The sequence below is a fragment of the Musa acuminata genome, chromosome BXJ1-9 (assembly GCF_036884655.1).
Source record: "Musa acuminata AAA Group cultivar baxijiao chromosome BXJ1-9, Cavendish_Baxijiao_AAA, whole genome shotgun sequence".
In the NCBI taxonomy this organism is placed as follows: Eukaryota; Viridiplantae; Streptophyta; class Magnoliopsida; order Zingiberales; family Musaceae; genus Musa; species Musa acuminata.
The window spans coordinates 47339552-47357672 of NC_088335.1; the positions used below are offsets into that span (position 1 = coordinate 47339552).

Below are 18121 nucleotides of genomic sequence, written 5' to 3' on the forward strand. Positions count from 1 at the left end.
ATTTAAGCTTTACTTCCTTAGGAATGTGCATCCAAGGCCATTGGCATTAACACTTCTTGGACTTAGGCGGGGAGAGGAGAAAATGCTCTCAGACTTCGTCACTCGGTTCACTAACACAATTTAAGGCATGGAAGATGCTCATCCGTCACTCGCAATACGAGCCTTTATGATGGGACTCAGGCCTTTTCACATATTTTGGTCATTGGTAAAGAGGCCTCCAATGATGATATCAAAAATACTTTAGAGGGTCAATCAATATACTATCACCGAGGCAATGGTCTTGGGTAAATATGAGGAGTCACAAAAGGTCGAGATAAGAGCGACTACAATCCACCCCAACCCGAGGTCACCGTAATGAAGGAGAAATGAACGACTAGAGTTGTCTCGTCCAAGGTCTAAGCTATCCCCCCGAATATGACTAAAATTAAAGTTTTTTGCGACTCACATGGAGTCATGTGCATATAAATCCATCATGATAGAGGCATAGGGCAAAATGTGCTTAAGGTGCATAAGCTAGGAAAATCCAACCCACGTGCATAGAAATTCATCATGGTAGAGGCATAAGATAAAATGTGCCCGAGGTGCGTGAGTTGAGAAAACCTGAACCATGTGTAAAGAAATCTACCATGACGGAAGCATAGGGCTAAATATGTCTGAGGTGCGTGAGTTGAGAAAACCCGACTTGCACGAAAAAAAATCCTACATAGCGGAAGCACAAGACAAAATATATTTGAGGCACATGAGTCAAGAAAAACCCAACTTGCATGAGAAAAAATCCTCCACAGTGGAGGCACAAGGTAAAATGTACCTGAGGCGCTTGAGTTGGGAAAACCTGACTCATGTGAGGAGAAATCCACCACACCGGAGGCATAGGGAAAAATATGCCCGAGCCGCTTAAGTTGGGAAAACTCGACCCACGTGAGAAAAAATCTACCATGATGGAGGCACAAGGTAAAATGCTTCCAAGGCACGTGAGTTAAGAAAACCTAACCCGTATGAGAAAAAATCTACCATAGCGATGGCATAGGGAAAAATATGCTCGAGATGTGTGACTCGAAAAAATCCAACCTGCGTGAGGAGAAACCCACAACTATGGAGGCACAAGGCAAAACGACCCATGTGAGAAGAAATATACCATAGTCGAGACGTGAGTAAAAAAAAACTCGACCCGTGTGAGAACTTTACCATGGTGGAGGCGTAAGACAAAATATGCTCGAGGCACATAAGTCAGGAAAACTTAACTCACATGAGAAAAAACCGCTGTGATGAAGGCGTAGGGCAAAATTTGCCTAAGGCACGTGAGTTGGGAAAATTGACCCGCATAAGCAGAAATTTGCTACGGTAGAGACATAAGATAAAATATGCTCAAGACATATGAGTTGGGAAAACCCGACCAGCGTGAGCAAAAATCCACCATGACGGAGGCACCAAGTAAAACGTGCTCGAGGCACATGAGTCGAGAAAACTCAACCCATATGAGAAAAAATCCATCATGACAAAATAGGGCAAAATGTGGCCGAGGTGTATGAGTTGAAAAATCCTAATTTGCATGAGAAGAAATCTGTCACGATGGAGTAGGGTAAAATGTGCCTGAGGCATATAAGTTAGGAAAACCTAACTCGTTAAAGGAGAAATTTGCCACAACGGAGATGTATGATGAAATGTGCCTGAGGCACATGAGTCGAGAAAACCCGACCCGCATGAAAAATCCATCACGATGAAGGCACAAGGCAAAATGTGCCTGATGCACGTAAGTCGGGATCGTATACCTATAGTCCATCATCCATCTAATTTCCTAGAGATCGTATACCGGGCACGGTGCTGTCAGACCTATACAGTTTTTACTCATGTCTCGCTCTAATCTGATTCTCTCGAAGAACTCTTTTTCTCTCAATCTGAATGACCTTGGCTAGAGATTTATCTAAGCAAGAACACATGGGATATTCCTCTCATGACACCGAGAGTAGATGATCCTCTATCGACACTCAATAGTCATTGTAAGGTTGGCTATCACTGTTGATTACCGACTATGCTAAATCTGAAACTTTCAGACCTATAAATCTGGTATTAAAGAGTGTAATACTCATATAGGACATTCTTGGTGTCTCAAGTCTAAGGACTAAGTACATAACTAAGACAACAGAATCACTGTATGACAATGAGGTATCATTAACCATCCAGCATTCTCCAATGAATACATACATTGTAGCCCTAGTGTCCCCACACGAGCAACTATGAGGCCAACTGTCTCCATCATATGGACAGGTATACAGCACACCAGTCTGTCTGGTTATCTCGATATCCCTTTCGAGTAACCTATGACCAGGATTATTTAGGGTCTATGTTTAAAGGTGAATCGATCTTATTATCATGATCTTATCACGATCTGATTCCCATTACACAGATCAATAAACATAACAATATATATACATATATGCAACAAACAATATAAAGTGATAAAATATCAAAATATAATAAGCAAAAAGAATGTGTATCATGTCACACGTGTCATCACTCATATGATTGGCTTGCATGCACCTATGACTAGCAAAATATGCCCGAGACGCATAAGTTGAAAAAATCTGACTCGTATAAGGAGAAATCCACTATAGCGCATGAGAAGAAATTCACTACAATGAAAGCGCATAACAAAATATGTTTGGTACATGTGAGTTGGAAAAATTGGACTCGTATGAGGAGAAATTCGTCACGACGGAGGCATAGGCTAAAATGTGCCCAAGGCATGTAAGTCAAGAAAAATCGTCCCACATGAGGAGAAATCCATCACGATGGAGGCATGAGGCAAAATACGCATGAGGTGTGTGAGTCAAAAAAATCCAACCCATGTAAGAAGAAATTTGTTACGACGAAGGTACAAGGCAAAATATGCTCGAGACACGTAAGTCGAGAAAATCTGACTCGCATGAGTAAAAACCTACCACTTTGGAGGTATAAGGTAAAACGACCCGCGTAAGAAGAAATTCATCATGACCAATGTGCAAGTTAAGAAAAACCGACCCACGTGTGAAATCCACCATAAGTTGGAAAAACCTGACTCGTGTGAGAAGAAATATGCCATGATGAAGGAGTAGGGCAAAATGTGCTTGAGGCGCATGAGTTAGAAAAAATCAACTCGTGTGAGTAGAAATATGTCATGGCAGGGACACAAGGAAAAAATGTGCCCGAGACATATGGGTTGGAAAAACCCGACTCGTGTGAGTAGAAATCCACTATGATGGAGGTACTAAGTAAAATGTGTTTGAGGCATGTGAGTCAAAAAAACATAACCCATGTAAGAAAAAAACTATCACAATGGAGGAGTACGACAAAATGTGCTTGAGACATATGAGTCAAAAAATCCCAACTTGTATAAGAAGAAATCTGCTATAATGGAGGCATAGGGCAAAATGTGCCTATGACACGTAAGTCGGAAAAATCTGACCTACTAAGGAGAAATCTGTCATGATAGAGGCGTATGGCAAAATATGTCCGAGACACGTAAGTCAGAAAAACCTATAACCTGTGTGAGAAATTCGTCACGGCAAAAGCATAGGACAAAATATGCTTGAGACGTGTAAGTCATAAAAACTCAACCCACATTAGAAAAAATCCGTCACGACGGAGGCATAGGGCAAAATGTGTTTGTGGTGTGTGAGTTAGGAAAACCCGACTCACGTGACGAGAAATCCGTTATGGTGGAGGCATAGAGAAAAATGTGCTTTAGGTGCATAAGTCGAGAAAATCCATCCTATGTAAGGAAAAATTTGTCACGATAAAGGCGTAAGGCAAAATACGTCCGAGGCATGTGAGTCACAAAAACCCACATGAGAAAAAATCCGTTATGATGAAGGCGTAGGGTAAAATATGCCCGAGGTGCGATAGTCGAAAAAATCCGACTCGTGTGAGAAGAAACCCACCACGGCATATTTATAAGACAAAACATGTCCGAGGTATGTGAGTTGGAAAAACTCAATTCGTGTGAAAAAAAATCTATCACGATAAAAACTCGGGACAAAATGTGTCAGAGACACGTAAGTCGGAGATATAGACTCGAATATGACACCTAATATCTGTATGATTACATATCGGTATGTTCTAACTTTATAAATTATAAATATGACATAGTTGAGAAAAAAAAGACTCCACATATTTTGAGCAGTTCGCCAATGTTAGAATACACTCACCCAATGTTAGAATAATATGGGTTTTATACACCTAAAATGCATGCAGCAGCGTAAGAGAAGTCATTAGCGAGTTTCCCATCATGAAAGGTAGCGCCAACCACATAGAAACAGAGCATCTCCCTTAAAGAGAAAAGTCCCAAGCGTAGTAACGTTGGGAGTGATGCTGCTCTGCTCAAGATATAAAGATCTTGCTACACTAATTCTCCCATTAATGCTTGAAACAGTTGATCTCTCTCTCTCTCTCTCTCTCTTGACGTGGGATGGAGGAAGCCATGCGTTACAAACGGGATCGAAACTCCAACTAGCGGTTGGAAACCGAAGAAGGTGGGGATGGGGAGGAGAGGGTATTGCGGCCGTTTAAGCAACTCCATCAGCCTCATTCCTTCAATTTAAGTTCATATCTCAGTTATATACGCATTTTCCTCTATTTTTATGGATGAATGCACACAAAACCACTCCAAAACAGAGGACAGAGAAGAAATCTGGATTAGCAAGAGATGAAGCTTTTTCTTTTGCTACCCTTCATCTGTTGTTACTCCATCGCCGATGCCCAGTGCAGGAGTGGAGTGAGCTCCGGCACCTTCAATGTGTTGCATTACGGTGCCCGAGCCAACGGATTCAGCGACGATAGCAAGGTCGCACCACTTTGTCTTGGGTGATCCTGCATCAACCACTCTGTCTCACACCAAATGCTTTACGTTCTCTTCTTCTTCTTCTTCTTCTCCCTTGTGTTCAATCGATTGTTCCTGGCCTCCTTGTCTCTGTGACGATTCAGGCGTTCATGGCAGCGTGGAAGGCGGCATGCGCTGCAAGCGGTAACGTCAAGCTCCATATACCCAGAGGGAAGTACCTTGTCGGCCCCGTCAAGTTCGATGGCCCTTGCAGAAATGTTCACTCCATCACGGTTTACATGCAGGTCGAAGTGCATCCGATGACAGGCATAGTAAATGAGATCCGTCTTCCTGTTGATCTGATATGCTGTGCTGCAACAGGGGTACTTGAAGGCCTCCACCGACCTGAGCAAGTATGTCGAAGGTGACGACTGGATACAGTTTGGACATGTAGATAAGTTGAACTTGACAGGGGGAGGCACCTTCGATGGTCAAGGAGCTGTATCCTGGCCCTTCAACAAGTGCCCTAGGAAGAAGAACTGCAGAGTTCTCCCCACGGTAAGCCCCTGACCTTACTCGGATGCGGCATACACCAAATGATGAAACTTGGTCGTCTTTGTTGATTGCAGTCGATTAAGTTTCTGGCCACCGCCGACACTGTCGTCAGGAGAGTCAAATCCCTGAACAGCAAGTTCTTCCACGTAGCTGTCGTGGGATGCAAGAGATTCCATGGCAGTAATATAAGGATCCATGCACCTTCCAATAGCCCCAACACCGACGGAATCCACATAGAACGTAGCTCGGATGTCACCATATGTAACTCGGTGATCGCTACAGGAGATGACTGCATCTCGATAGGGCAGGGCAACGTGCATGTGCGAATCAGCAGAATCACCTGCGGTCCAGGGCATGGAATCAGGTAGTGCTCCAACGTGAAACAGAGCTATGCGAATACATAGGTAACGCTGACGACACAATCTTCTTCTTCCTCGGTGATGATTCAGTGTTGGGAGTTTGGGAAGATACCGCGATGAGGGCGATGTCAGAGGGCTGGTCGTGAGAGACAGCACCATTTCTGGGACGACAAACGGGATAAGGATCAAGACATGGCAGAACTCTCCGGGAAGCAGCTCCGCTACGAACATGACGTTCAAGAACATAAGCATGAAGGGCGTGGCCAACCCTATCATCATCGACCAGATGTACTGCCCCTACGTTTCATGCCCATCTCAGGTGCATCATACGATCTTGCTTACGGCGTTGCGATCGAGCATCTCAATTGCGATGACGTTTCTAATTGTTAGGCACCGTCTCGGGTGAAGATAAGCGACATCTTCTTTCGGGACATAAGGGGGACGTCGGCGACGCCGGTGGCGGTGACGCTCAAGTGCAGCAGAGGTGCGCCGTGCCGCAATGTCAATCTCCATAACGTGCATCTGAGGTACACCGGCGGAGCTGCGGCCACCGCCGAGTGTTGGAACGTTAAAGCAAGATACAGCGGGATTCAGATGCCGGCGCCGTGCCATTAGTGTTGGCTGATGTGGGTCATCGTTCCGCCTCCCGAGAAAGCATAGGCTGCTGCATCAGTTCTTGGCAGATGGATCGGTGAGTGAGCGAGCTCTGTTCAAGTAGTGTGCATCTTAAGAGGTGGCTTTAGCTAAGTCGCCCTCTCCATGCTGTACATTTTACCTTTCGATCCGTCATGGTGTGGTATCAGTCTTCGATGTTACATGGACACCTATGGAGAGACATTGAAGAAGAGCTTAATCAAATGGAGCTGCAGCCATGAGTCTTCTTCAGCCCTTTCTTCCACATCAGTCTTCTTGCCCTGTCCACGTCTTGCCACCTTCCGGCACCTGCGTAGATGTTCGAGATAAGCAAACTCGTCCCGCTGCCCTGAGGCTTGGATTGGGCCAGCTGATCTCCGATCCTTTCTGCGAGCGCAACATCGCCATGGATGTCACACCCGCTTAACATGCTGCTCCAGATCGTGCTGCTCGGCTCGATGGGCATCGACCGAACTATTCTCTCCGCCTCCGCTAAGCGCCCAGCTCGACTCAAGAGGTCCACCACGCACCCGTAGTGTTCCATCCTCGGCTCCATGCCGTAAAGCTTCTCCATGGCCTCCAAGTACTTGCGGCCTTCGTCGACCATTCCTGCATGGCTGCAGGCGGTGAGCACGCCTACGAAGGTAATGTCGTCGGGAGCAACGCCGTGCTGCGTCATTTCTACGAACAGGTCGATGGCTTCCTTGCCGTGACCGTGCGTGGCCAGCCCCAGGATCATGCTGGTCCATGCCATCACATCCTTCCTCCCTTCCAGACTTGCAAAGATTCGAAGCGCGCTTTGTGCGTCCCCGGTCTTGGCATACATGTCCACGAGGGAAGTTCCAACGGCGACATCCCCGCTGCCGATCGTCTTCTCCACGCACGCGTGGATCTCCTGGCCTAAACGCAGTGCTCCTATATCAGCACAAGCACCCAACAAGCTCAGCAAGGTGACCTTGTCTGGTTTCAGGCCGGCGTCGCGCATCTCTTTGAAGAGTTGTAGCACCTCATTCGGCCGACCGTACTGGTTATATCCGTTAATCATCGAATTCCAAGAGACCTCATTCTTCACAGTCATTTTGTCGAAGAGATGGCGTGCGGTTTTCAAGCTGCCACAGCGTGCGTACATGTCCAAAAGGGCCGTGGCAAGAACAAGGTTGGATGTGATTGAATCCGCTCCCGCCCTACGGAGTCGAGCATGGATCCGTCTTCCGGTCTCCAGATCCCTGCTCTGAGCACACGCCACCAGGACATGCACCATGGTAATCTCATTCGGCTCCACGCCTTCGAGCTCCATCTCGCTGAACAGGCGTATTGCTTCGCCGGCCCGATCGTTCTCGGCGTAACCTGCGATCATCGTTGTCCAGGTAACGATGTTCCGATTCACGGCGTTCCGGAACAACGACGTCGCCGACGGTATATCGCCGCAGGAGACGTACATGTGGATCAAAGTGCTGGAAACGTACACATCCGCTTCGTACCCAGCTTTCACCACGCGGCCATGGACGCACCGGCCGAACGAGGGGTCGGGGATCCGGGAGCAAGCTTTGAGCGCGAAGGGGAACGTGAAGTGGTCCGGGGAGCGGCCGTGACGAAGCATGTCGGCGTACAGGGCGAGAGCAGCCTCTGGCTCGTCACCGTCGGAGAGGCCGCGTATCATGGAGTTCCACATGTAGGCGGTGGGCGCGGGAACCCAGGCGAAGAGGGCGCGGGCGTAGGCGATGTCCCTGTGTCGAGAGTCGACGCAGAAGTCGATGAGGCGGCTCAGGGGGACGACGTCGTGAACGAGGGCGGTGGCGACCATGAGGCCATGGAGCTGCCTCAGCGGCCGCACGCTTCTGCATGCTTCTATCAATGAAAGCAAGTCCTGTTTCTGTATCATCGATAGTGGAGGGGAGAGAAGAGGAGAAATATATATATTTGTAGCGTATGGAATATATGAAGAAAATGAGAAAATGATAGTTGCAAAAGAGAGAGTGATTTCCCTTAAAAGGATTTCTTTCTCTTTTTTTCAAAAAATGTTTCTATTTTCAAAATTTTCATCATTTTATAGTATTTTTATTGAGGTATTAAAAATATTATAAAATTATTTTTTAAAAAAATACTATAAGTGATATCATAATAAATTTCTTTAATTGTTTGTAGTTGATCAAGATATTATATATTTGGGCTTATAGTTGATTTGATTGAGCATAGAAGTTCATTTGAATTATTTATAATATTTTTAAATATTTTTTATAGTATTTTTATTATAATGATAAAAATAAATAATAAACCAAGTTTCGATTAGTATTCCAGTGATGTTATTTGTAAACTATCATAAATATCTATTTATATACTAACACAATATATTAAATAGTTTCTAATGTGTTATGGTTTCATTTGGCTAGCTTATAATTGATTCTATAAACAATTAAACTAGTTTGTATCAATCAAACTATCGCATAATTTTATGAAAACTTTTTATTTTATTATTCTAGTTGACCGAATGATCTTAAAATATTATAAAATTTTATTAAAAAAAGATATATAAAACTAAATATACATTAAACTTTAATTTAAAACAGAATCATTTGGAAACTAAACTATCCTTCTAATTCAATTACCAATGCCAATTCTTTTATGCTAAAACTGGACTTAGACTATCCGAACTTATAAATTTAGAGATGATATTAACTTCATTTTAAATTTTATAAAACTCTTAAGAAACTTTTTAATATATATCATAAGGATAGAGATTAATCATATGCCTAAGGGAGTCAATTTAGCTTGAATAGAATCCATTCTTACGAAATAAAGGATTCTAAGTATCTCAGATTAGGACAATCATAACTCTATGTATCGATCTTAAATTAAGGTGATACTAAAAGCTTTAGAACTATAAAAGAATTATACAAAATATATCCAAAAATTAAATATTAATTCCAAATCTAGGTTACTCAAAAGTAACTTATAATATGTAAAATTGTAAGTATAGTAAAGAAAGAATTGAGTTTTTCTTATCCTAATCTTCTTTAGAGCTAGAGTTTCTTAATCTCTATGAGAAAAACTAAGAAAGCATATGAAGAATGAGAGAAAGAGTTATGAGTTATTAGATTAATAACGAGGTTAAGACCAAAATAAAATTGAGGTATTTAAGAGGTTATCTTGAAATTTATGGTTCAATCCCATTAGGCCTCATTTCTTTTTTTTTTCTTCTTTTACTAATATAATTCTAATGTTGCAACAACTTCAATAAAATTTAATTTAGTTTGATGAAGATGTTCTTTTTTTTTCTAAACTCATCATTCATTCTTTTTTTTTTTTACATTTCTATTTAATTTTTTATTACTTCATTCATACCTAAATAGCTTATAATCATCCACGTATATAATGTTTAAAACTCAAATTTTCTTATGTTAATCATGGTTAAACTCATTCAAGCATTAAAATTCACTTAGGATCAATTAAAATTCAATTATCACTTTTAATCACTATATGTACATTTATTATCATAACTTAATTTTATATTCAAATCCGCTAGCATATTTTGGCTTATTGCACTATGCTTAAAAGTAGGCATTAATGCTTATACATTCACAAGTAATATTTCATAAAAAAATCGAGAATAATATTTTTGGAAAGCATATACTTCAATCTTAAAAATCAAAAAACATGAATATATCATTTATCATATTTATGAAGTATCGACATCACAAATCATGTCACTAAGTGAGGATAATAGATACATATTATTTATGCTTCTAATGATATGCTAGTTATAGTTTAAAGTAGCTAGGGCTTAGACACTACAAAAATCAATATAATTTTATTTAAAATTAGTGTAACAAACCTAAAATAAAAATAAAATTTATTTTTAAAATTTATGTAAATATTTTAAGTGAGTTTTTAGGCTTCAAATCTATAAAATAATGGGTTAATTGATTAAAAATCTAATCTAGCACAATTTCAACTTTTATTGCAATCTTGTTCAGACTTTTGAGTCGATACTTAATAAGATATCTCAATTAATCATAAATATTAAATGGGGAAAGTAAAAATAGATTACACATGGTTAAGTAGGATTTGTAGCAAAAACAAAGATGATTTGGATGTCAAAAATCTTCATATTATTACAAAATAAAATAATTAAGAATCTCCTGAACCATCATAATATATTTGGAACAGTATTATCATGATAAAATAGTTAAGCTATTTGATATTCCTTAAAATCATTATCTTTCATTTTCTCTTCAGAGAAATGATAGGATTATGTTAATTGTTTTGTTTTTAGAATCATTCGAATGATAATGTATGTTATAACATTTCAATGCAATATATTTCCTCTTGAGTCGGAGGTTTTGATCTCCTCTAGTAGATAATGAGGTTTTTCTTTTATTTTCTATAAGTTAATATTTTAATGAAAAAAAAAAGAAATGTGACCATGGAAAAGTCAACAGAAGTGTCATTTCGAAGTAGAACAAGAACAAGTCAAATGGAAATCTACATTCACCCAACCCAACAAGTTGGGTGGTGGCAGGATTCAGGTTTAAACCTTTGCTATTTTGCTTTGTATATCCCACTGTCCATTCATTCTCCGTGACGATCTACCATCATCCCTTGATGAATCTACACCACCTACTCACCACGCTCGTTTCCATTTAGAGGCTCTCTGGAATTGTACATCCTTCAAGAAGCATATCCAGGTTTGCAAATTCAGCCGAGCACTGAATCCTACATAGATTCCTTGTCGTAATGGCCTTCCCCATCTCAGTGAACCATCGAAGAAAAGAAATTGTTCGTGCTATTTATGGAACATAATTATTTACTCTCACTGCTACCCCAATGCAGTTCATCCAGTTGTTGTGCTATTAAAAGGAAGTACATGATTATGTAGCTCACGTACATGAACTTTGATTGTCCACAATGACGCAGTCGTTTTAGGAGCAAATATTTTCCAAGATCACAAGATTCAGTGACTTAAAAGGGTAGAACACAATCGATCTGACCTGGATTCCACCATCCGTCCATCCTCTATAAACACCCATTAATCATTAAAACCCTCTCAAGACAATCTCTCTCTCTCTCTCTCCGTTCTCCTTGGGCTGTGTTGTCCCCTGCGATGAAGCCTCTTCAAGACATCCCCATGGATGAAGCACGTCGGAGATCTTCACTGGAGGATCTGTATGCTTGCCCAAAGTGTCCCACCAGTTTTAGCAGTGGGCGAGCGTTAGGGGGCCACCTCGCTGCTCATCGGCGCCTTGACAACATGATGGAGAAAGAAGGAACGAGGAGGAATCACTCATCCACATTGGTCAAGAGAACCGCTGCACCTGCACGAGTGTTCCCCTATCCTTCGTCCGGTGACGGTAGGCCTGCACAGAACTTGCGGCGCGGCATTAAGAACGGTGGGTACATGCATGGTGATCCTCAGCTTCCTAGGTACTTATCACAACCTGATGCCATTTCCATTGAGACACCAACTTTGAATGTTGATGGCAAACGCATCAGCCACGAAGGAGACATGAACCCTAAAGGCAAGGGCATTGCTTATTCATATTACTCTAACTCGGTGACCAACCATCGTCCTTCAAATATGAATGTGGAGGGGAAGGAAAGGAACACCTTTGCTGAAGCGACAGCTCCAAACCCCATGGGTACGAGCTTGCTTTTGCAGCCGGAAGTCGCTACGAGAAACATGATCTTTCATTACGATCCTCAGCCTTTCGTGAACCCGTTTGCTGCCGGTTATGGCGCGCATCCCTCGTTCATGGATCCATTTCCCCAGTTAAACTCGGTCCCCAATGGAAACGCACAGCCATCTGCATTTGACAGAGCAGAGATTAGCGGTGGCAAGCTGATATGCCATGCTTTGTCTTGTAGAGAAAACAATGACGAGAAAAGAAGGGGAATTATTCATAGAACTCTCGTCCCTCATTACGCCGGTGAAGCTTTTGACACCAATTTCCTGCTTCGACGACACTACGGCGAAGCTCGCGGAGAACCAACACATCAGCTGCAGACCCTGGAGCTCCTAGGTGGCATGTCTCACCCCGTATCAGCTGCGCCCAAGTCTGAGGCACAAAATAGGGGGCAGGCAAACCATGAGATGTTAGATTTGAGCTTGCACCTGTAGGTGTTGCAGCTGCGTTAATTTCATTTGGTTGATGTTTCCATATTGTAGCGAAATAAGTTTCGAGTCATTTAACGATGATACCATGTCGCTTAATTTCGACTATTTATACTCGATATTCCCAGTATCAATGTAGCACAATAATGTCAAATCTAATCCATGCGTGCAAGCAGACAGGTCAATAAGATGGCTAAAAAGAAACAAAATAAGTATATGAAATTAATGATGCATCATTATGATGGCTTATATAAACTATAAATTTAGCTCACTTAATTACTTGACTGCCAAGTCATTCGAGAGATGTCATTTTTCACATGACAATCCTACTGCAGGTCACACCTCTACGGCGTCTGAAGGGTCAAGTTGGGGTCCACCAAACACTAGTTGGATTGTTGCTGGACAAGTATTGGTGGGAGCGGATGTTTCGTGACCCACCGGAAACAGCTTATCAGCCAAAAAGCCCGATATACGCTCGACAAGAAGACCCTGAGGATCGAACGGTCACGAGCTCCCGAGATCACCGAATCAAATCAGCACCACGACGTGTTAATTCGCGGAACGTGCGATTCCGACAAAGTAGCGGGGTAGTTCCGTCATTCCACAAATAAAAAAAGGGTGTTCTGAAAACCACTCGCTATAAAAGGTTTGCGTATCGATCTATCCCATTATAATCCACCCAGGAGAGAGAAGCATAAAAAGAAGGAAAGGGGGCGAAAGCGTAAATAAAAGAAAGAAGAAAGAACTAAAATAGAGGGAGGGCGAGAGAGAGAGAGGAGAGGAGGAGCGGCGAGAGGTGAAACCCTAGGATTCACGGCGGCGGCGGTGGTGGCCGCGATGACGGCGGCACGGTGACCGGGGAGGAGTAGGTGGTGGAAAGATCCGGTGATATGGAGGAGAAGGAGATCTGGGGAACGTGGGAGGAGCTCCTCCTCGCCTGCGCCGTTAATCGCCACGGCACCCGGCGCTGGGAGTCCGTCGCCATGGAGATCCAGTCCCGTACATCCGTTTCCCAGCTCGTCACCCCACAAGGCTGCCGTCAGCGATACCGCGACCTCCAGCGTCGTTTCGGCGTCGGCGTCGTTAACGGCAGTGGAGACGACGACGGAGGTGACGCCGATCCCGATTCGAAAGCAGACGTTCCGTGGCTGGAGGAGCTCCGCAGGCTCCGCGTCACCGAACTCCGCCGCGAGGTCGAACGTTACGATATGTCCATCGGGTAATCAGTCGGTTCGGTCATATTTATGATCGGAGTAATTTGTTTAGCGTCCTTCACTTTCCTTTTTTTTGCGTTGCCGTCTGATAAATATCAGACGGTCCAAGTGCTGGTTCGTGGATTTACTTAAGTTGTTTTGAATATGTATTTTTTTAGATCTTTACAATTGAAGGTAAAAAGTCTGCAAGAGGAGCGCGAACGGAGTTTACGGCAGGCGGAGTCCGGCGAGGAGAAGCCGGATCACGAGACGAAGAAGGAGGCTGGTCCGCTGGGATCCACGCCGGAGAGCCTCGCCGGAAATCGGATCTCCTCTGGCGGTGATTCCGTACCCTCATGCGATCAGTCCCACTCGAACGACCCGCAGCAGATTCCCGGAGAGGACTGCCGAGAGCAGGGGAAGGCGTCGGCGTCGGTCCCGCCCGGCAGTGACGCGACTGATCCTTCCGCCGTTGCCGACGAGAAGGCGGCCGAGGGATCGTACAACGGCAGCACGGGAAGCCCCACGGTTGGCGCGGCGGCCCGGAAGCAGGCGATGGGCGATTCGGGCGAGTCCATCGCCGAGTCGAAGCGGGGCGAGGAAGGGGAGGGGGGGGAGAAGGAGAGCAGCGACGTGCAGAGTTCGGCGAGCCTGTCGCGGCGGCGGAGGAAGGCGGCCTTCATTGGCCGTAGCGGCGGGGGCGAGGAGGCGGCCGCGGAATCACAGCCGTTGGTTGACCTCCTCCAGATCTTCCGGTCGGACAAATACGGGTCCGTCTTCGAGCGCCGGCTCGAGAGCCAGGTTTGTGATCTCTTCAATTTCTCGCGTTTATTTACGAGTATAACGTACATATCTCATCCTCATCATTCTTAAATAGTTATATTTGGACACAACCTTTGCGCGGGCGATTAGGAAATTAAAGGCGGTGAGAAATTGAGAAATATCGTAAAAACTCGAGCGTCGAGTCGAGGTTTATTGTCGGGGCTTTTCCACCGTTGGATGATTTCGCTTTTCCACCGTTTGATTGGTGATGGAGAACAAAGTGCGAGGAGAAAAGGCGCGTCGATTGGAATCCATCGATTATTAGATCGGACTGTGGGAGCGGTCCATCGCGTTGCCTTGCCGCCTCGTACGTGTCCTTTGGGTAAGTAATCAAGCCGCCTGTACGAACGTTTACAAGCAGATTAAAATATAATACTATTTGTACAAATTATAGATTAAAATATATATACAATATTTAGAGACGTTCAAATAGATATGTGTAGTTAAAACCATCCGTCATTATTAACCATATATTATCAATTTTTTTATAAGTCAATAACTATTACTGTCTATTTACACAAGTCAATTTTCTTATATTGGTCGACTTTGGGTTGATCTACTATTTTGCGCGATGAACAACATAAATGATTTACTATTGGTCAACTTTCAAGTTTGGTAAACGAAGATTGGTAGGCGTTAGATATTGCGGCTAAATGGCAAGTTAATGTTGCTCAGATCTGGTCGCTGTGGTCGCGTCACGGCTGACGTGGCAAATTCATGTTTTAGATTTTGAAATGGTGAATGCTTCGACATTTAAGATGTTAAGTGGTTCGATGTACGTTGCGAGCAGTAAATGCGTCCTTTTGATGCTTAATATATTCACGGAATCTGACGTAAGCATCAACTCAAGTATTATTATTTCCTATTTTTATTGCATTATGTGACTTTTGTGTTTTCCTGTCTCCAGGTAAGCGTGAGATACCGCAGCCTCGTGCGGCAACACGTGGACCTGGAAATGGTCCGGGCCAAGCTGGACCGCAGAGCATCGGGGCGCTCGTATTCGACCGCAGAGTTCTTCCGGGATCTGCTGCTGCTCTGCAGCAACGCCGTCGTCTTCTTCCCCAAAGACTCCCTCGAGTCCGTCGCTGCCGTCCATCTTCGCCGGCTCGTGACCAAGGAGTTGGACGCTACCTTCCGGACGCCGAAGGAACCCACGCCGCCGCCTCCTCCTCAGCCCAAACCAGCCGCCCCGAAACCCAACCCCGAACCAGACCTCGCCGGTGCGTTGACCGACAAGACGATCTCCTCGCCGCCGCCGATCGTTTCCCGCAAGCGTAGCTCCATATCGAACAAGGTAGCCGTAGCGGCCGCGAAGAAGGAGGAGGAGGAGGAGGAGGAGAAGCCTGATCCTGCGAGAAAGGAGTCGGACAACGAGGAGAAGAGCCTCACTACCAAGGAAAGGACCGTCCTTTCTGGGACGACGAGAGGGTTGCGGAGCAGCAAAGTCCGGGGTGGCAAAGGGGAAGGAGGTTCGGCAGCCAAAAGGTCCAACCTTGCTCCCACTCCGGGCCTCAAATCCAAACCCGTGGACAACGTGGCGGCCGTCGAGGAGGTGGTGAAGCCAGACAAGAAAAAGCAAAGCGCGACCAGCTTCTTAAACCGTATGAAACGGAGTTCGAACGGGACGCTAATGGAAATGCTAAAGAGCTCGTCTGGAGCAGGCGGCGGCAGGGAGCAGAAGAAAGAAGCCAAAGGTGACGCCCGGAAGGACCAGAGCTCCCGTCAGGCGACTGGAGGGGGCGGCGACTCGGGGAAGAAGGTGGCAGAGGCTAGCGGCGGTTCGGGGAAACGGAGCGTGGGGAGGCCGCCGAAGAGGGCGGCGGCTTATGTCACACCGCCTCCGGCGAAGAGGAAGAGGGAGGATGCGGAGGCAGCGGCAGCGGCGCCTGCCAAGACTCCGGCGTCGACTTCGAGGAAGCGAAGACGGAGATGAGGCCGGTGATCTGCTGTGTGTAAATTATATGGACTTCCCCTCTTATTTTTCTCATTTTGGGGGACTGAACAGCAAAAGAAAAAGGAAAAAGAAATGCTCTAAGCTTCCGCTGTAATGATAGTGGTCATTGTAATCCGCTGTAACTTAAATTTAATGGTCCCAAGTGTCCAAGTAATCAATCTCATGCATCTTCTTCATGGCGATGTCATTCTCATCTGTGTTACTTCAGTAGTACTATTGATTTCCGTGTGCATTAAACGTGGTCCATCATGGAGAGCCAAGCCTTGGGACATTTATTTTTACCTAAAAAAGGGGGAAGATATCTTTGGTCTCGAATTGGTTGTCGGCAACGCAAGTGTGTTTTCTTGCCCTTTTCAGCTCCGTTGACTTTGGAGTTCCGACATGGGAAGGGGATGCTGATGTTGGATGAGATTCTTGTTTGTTTGAAATTTAAGACACTAGATTCTACTCGAGGATAATATTTTATTTGAGTAAACTATCGATAAATTAAGAAAAAATCTGTTTTGTATTTCTTTAACTATTCGATGTAAGGAATAGTTAATTATATTATGTTAGTTATTCGTTCTTGCCTTCGGCTATCGACCAACACCGTTGAGAAAAACGAAGCTTCTCTCTTGCCTTCGGCTAGCGACCAACGCCGCTAAGAAAAGCAAAGCTTCGCTTTTGCCTTCGGCCAGCGATCAACGCCGCTGCAGCCCAATTCCTAAGAGGCTTTGCGACCAATCCTCATCTTCCTCACTATGGTAATCTTCGTTGATCTGCCAACAGTCGACGGACCTAAAGAGAACGAAGGACGGACTTAAGGGAAATGAAAGGAACGCTTGTGCCCTCACAGCAACAGCAATCGCAGCAGCAGCGAAACCTTTTGCTCGTAAACCATTCTTTACATCGATCCAAGATGATATCCTATCAGGTATCCTTGACAGGAGCACCATCTTGCTGAGACATGATAGAAGATAAGATTTTTTCAACTATACGAGGTACTTCAATAAAACTTCTTCAATAATTATTCTTATTTTCTATTCTTTTCATCACATCCAAACTCGATCTTCTTATCAATTTAAATGTTTGAAATCTCCTCGATCACAACCTAAGAATTCCTTACACATGTATATCAAAATCAAATCAAATTAATCTTACTGATATAGAGACATCCTCCCTATCAACTACTAATATTATCTTTCAATTTGCTCTAACGTATGTGTTTTTATGCTTCTTACGTTGCATAGGAACAAAAGAAAGCATCATACTAACATATTATGGGTCTTTATAATAGATTGAGCCCACACTATTCTTATATAAGAAAATATCCTTATATGTGGATGACCACACTATACATTTATTTTTTTTTAATGCATACCAAGGTGTTAATATATATATATATATATATATATATATATATATATATATATATATATATATATATATATATATATATATATATATATATATATATATATATGTATATGTATTATGTGACATTGATTGATATAGTGTCATCATGAGAAACTAACAACCTATCATGATTACCATATCCTAATAATAAGACATGGTGTGTGTGATTAGAAGTTTAAATGTGTCCAAGGTTCGTAAGTAAAAAGAAAATTAATTAGCTGAAGAAAATCTATCACGATGGAGGTATAAAACCAAATATGCTTAAGGTGCGAGTCAAAAAAACTCAACAAATGTGAAGAAAAATTT

At 43.8% G+C, this 18121-nt stretch overlaps 3 protein-coding genes across 3 annotated transcripts; 2 read left to right on the forward strand and 1 right to left on the reverse strand.

Moving 5' to 3' along the window:
• The first annotated feature begins 4550 nt into the window (after positions 1 to 4550).
• Positions 4551 to 6457, forward strand: LOC135593895 (exopolygalacturonase-like). Its single transcript, XM_065084214.1, has 6 exons — positions 4551 to 4819; positions 4960 to 5100; positions 5177 to 5353; positions 5425 to 5714; positions 5800 to 6028; positions 6100 to 6457. The coding sequence occupies exons 1-6, from the start codon at positions 4682 to 4684 to the stop codon at positions 6322 to 6324; spliced, it is 1200 nt and encodes a 399-aa protein (XP_064940286.1). The 5' UTR covers positions 4551 to 4681; the 3' UTR covers positions 6325 to 6457.
• On the reverse strand, positions 6404 to 8260 carry LOC135593894 (putative pentatricopeptide repeat-containing protein At3g05240). The gene has a single exon (XM_065084213.1). It carries the CDS (start codon positions 8222 to 8224, stop codon positions 6563 to 6565), a length of 1662 nt encoding a protein of 553 aa, XP_064940285.1. The 5' UTR covers positions 8225 to 8260; the 3' UTR covers positions 6404 to 6562.
• A 4869-nt stretch (positions 8261 to 13129) lies between these two features.
• On the forward strand, positions 13130 to 16596 carry LOC103999212 (uncharacterized). Its single transcript, XM_009420889.3, has 3 exons — positions 13130 to 13670; positions 13824 to 14445; positions 15374 to 16596. The coding sequence occupies exons 1-3, from the start codon at positions 13342 to 13344 to the stop codon at positions 16397 to 16399; spliced, it is 1977 nt and encodes a 658-aa protein (XP_009419164.2). The 5' UTR covers positions 13130 to 13341; the 3' UTR covers positions 16400 to 16596.
• Positions 16597 to 18121: the final 1525 nt, after the last annotated feature.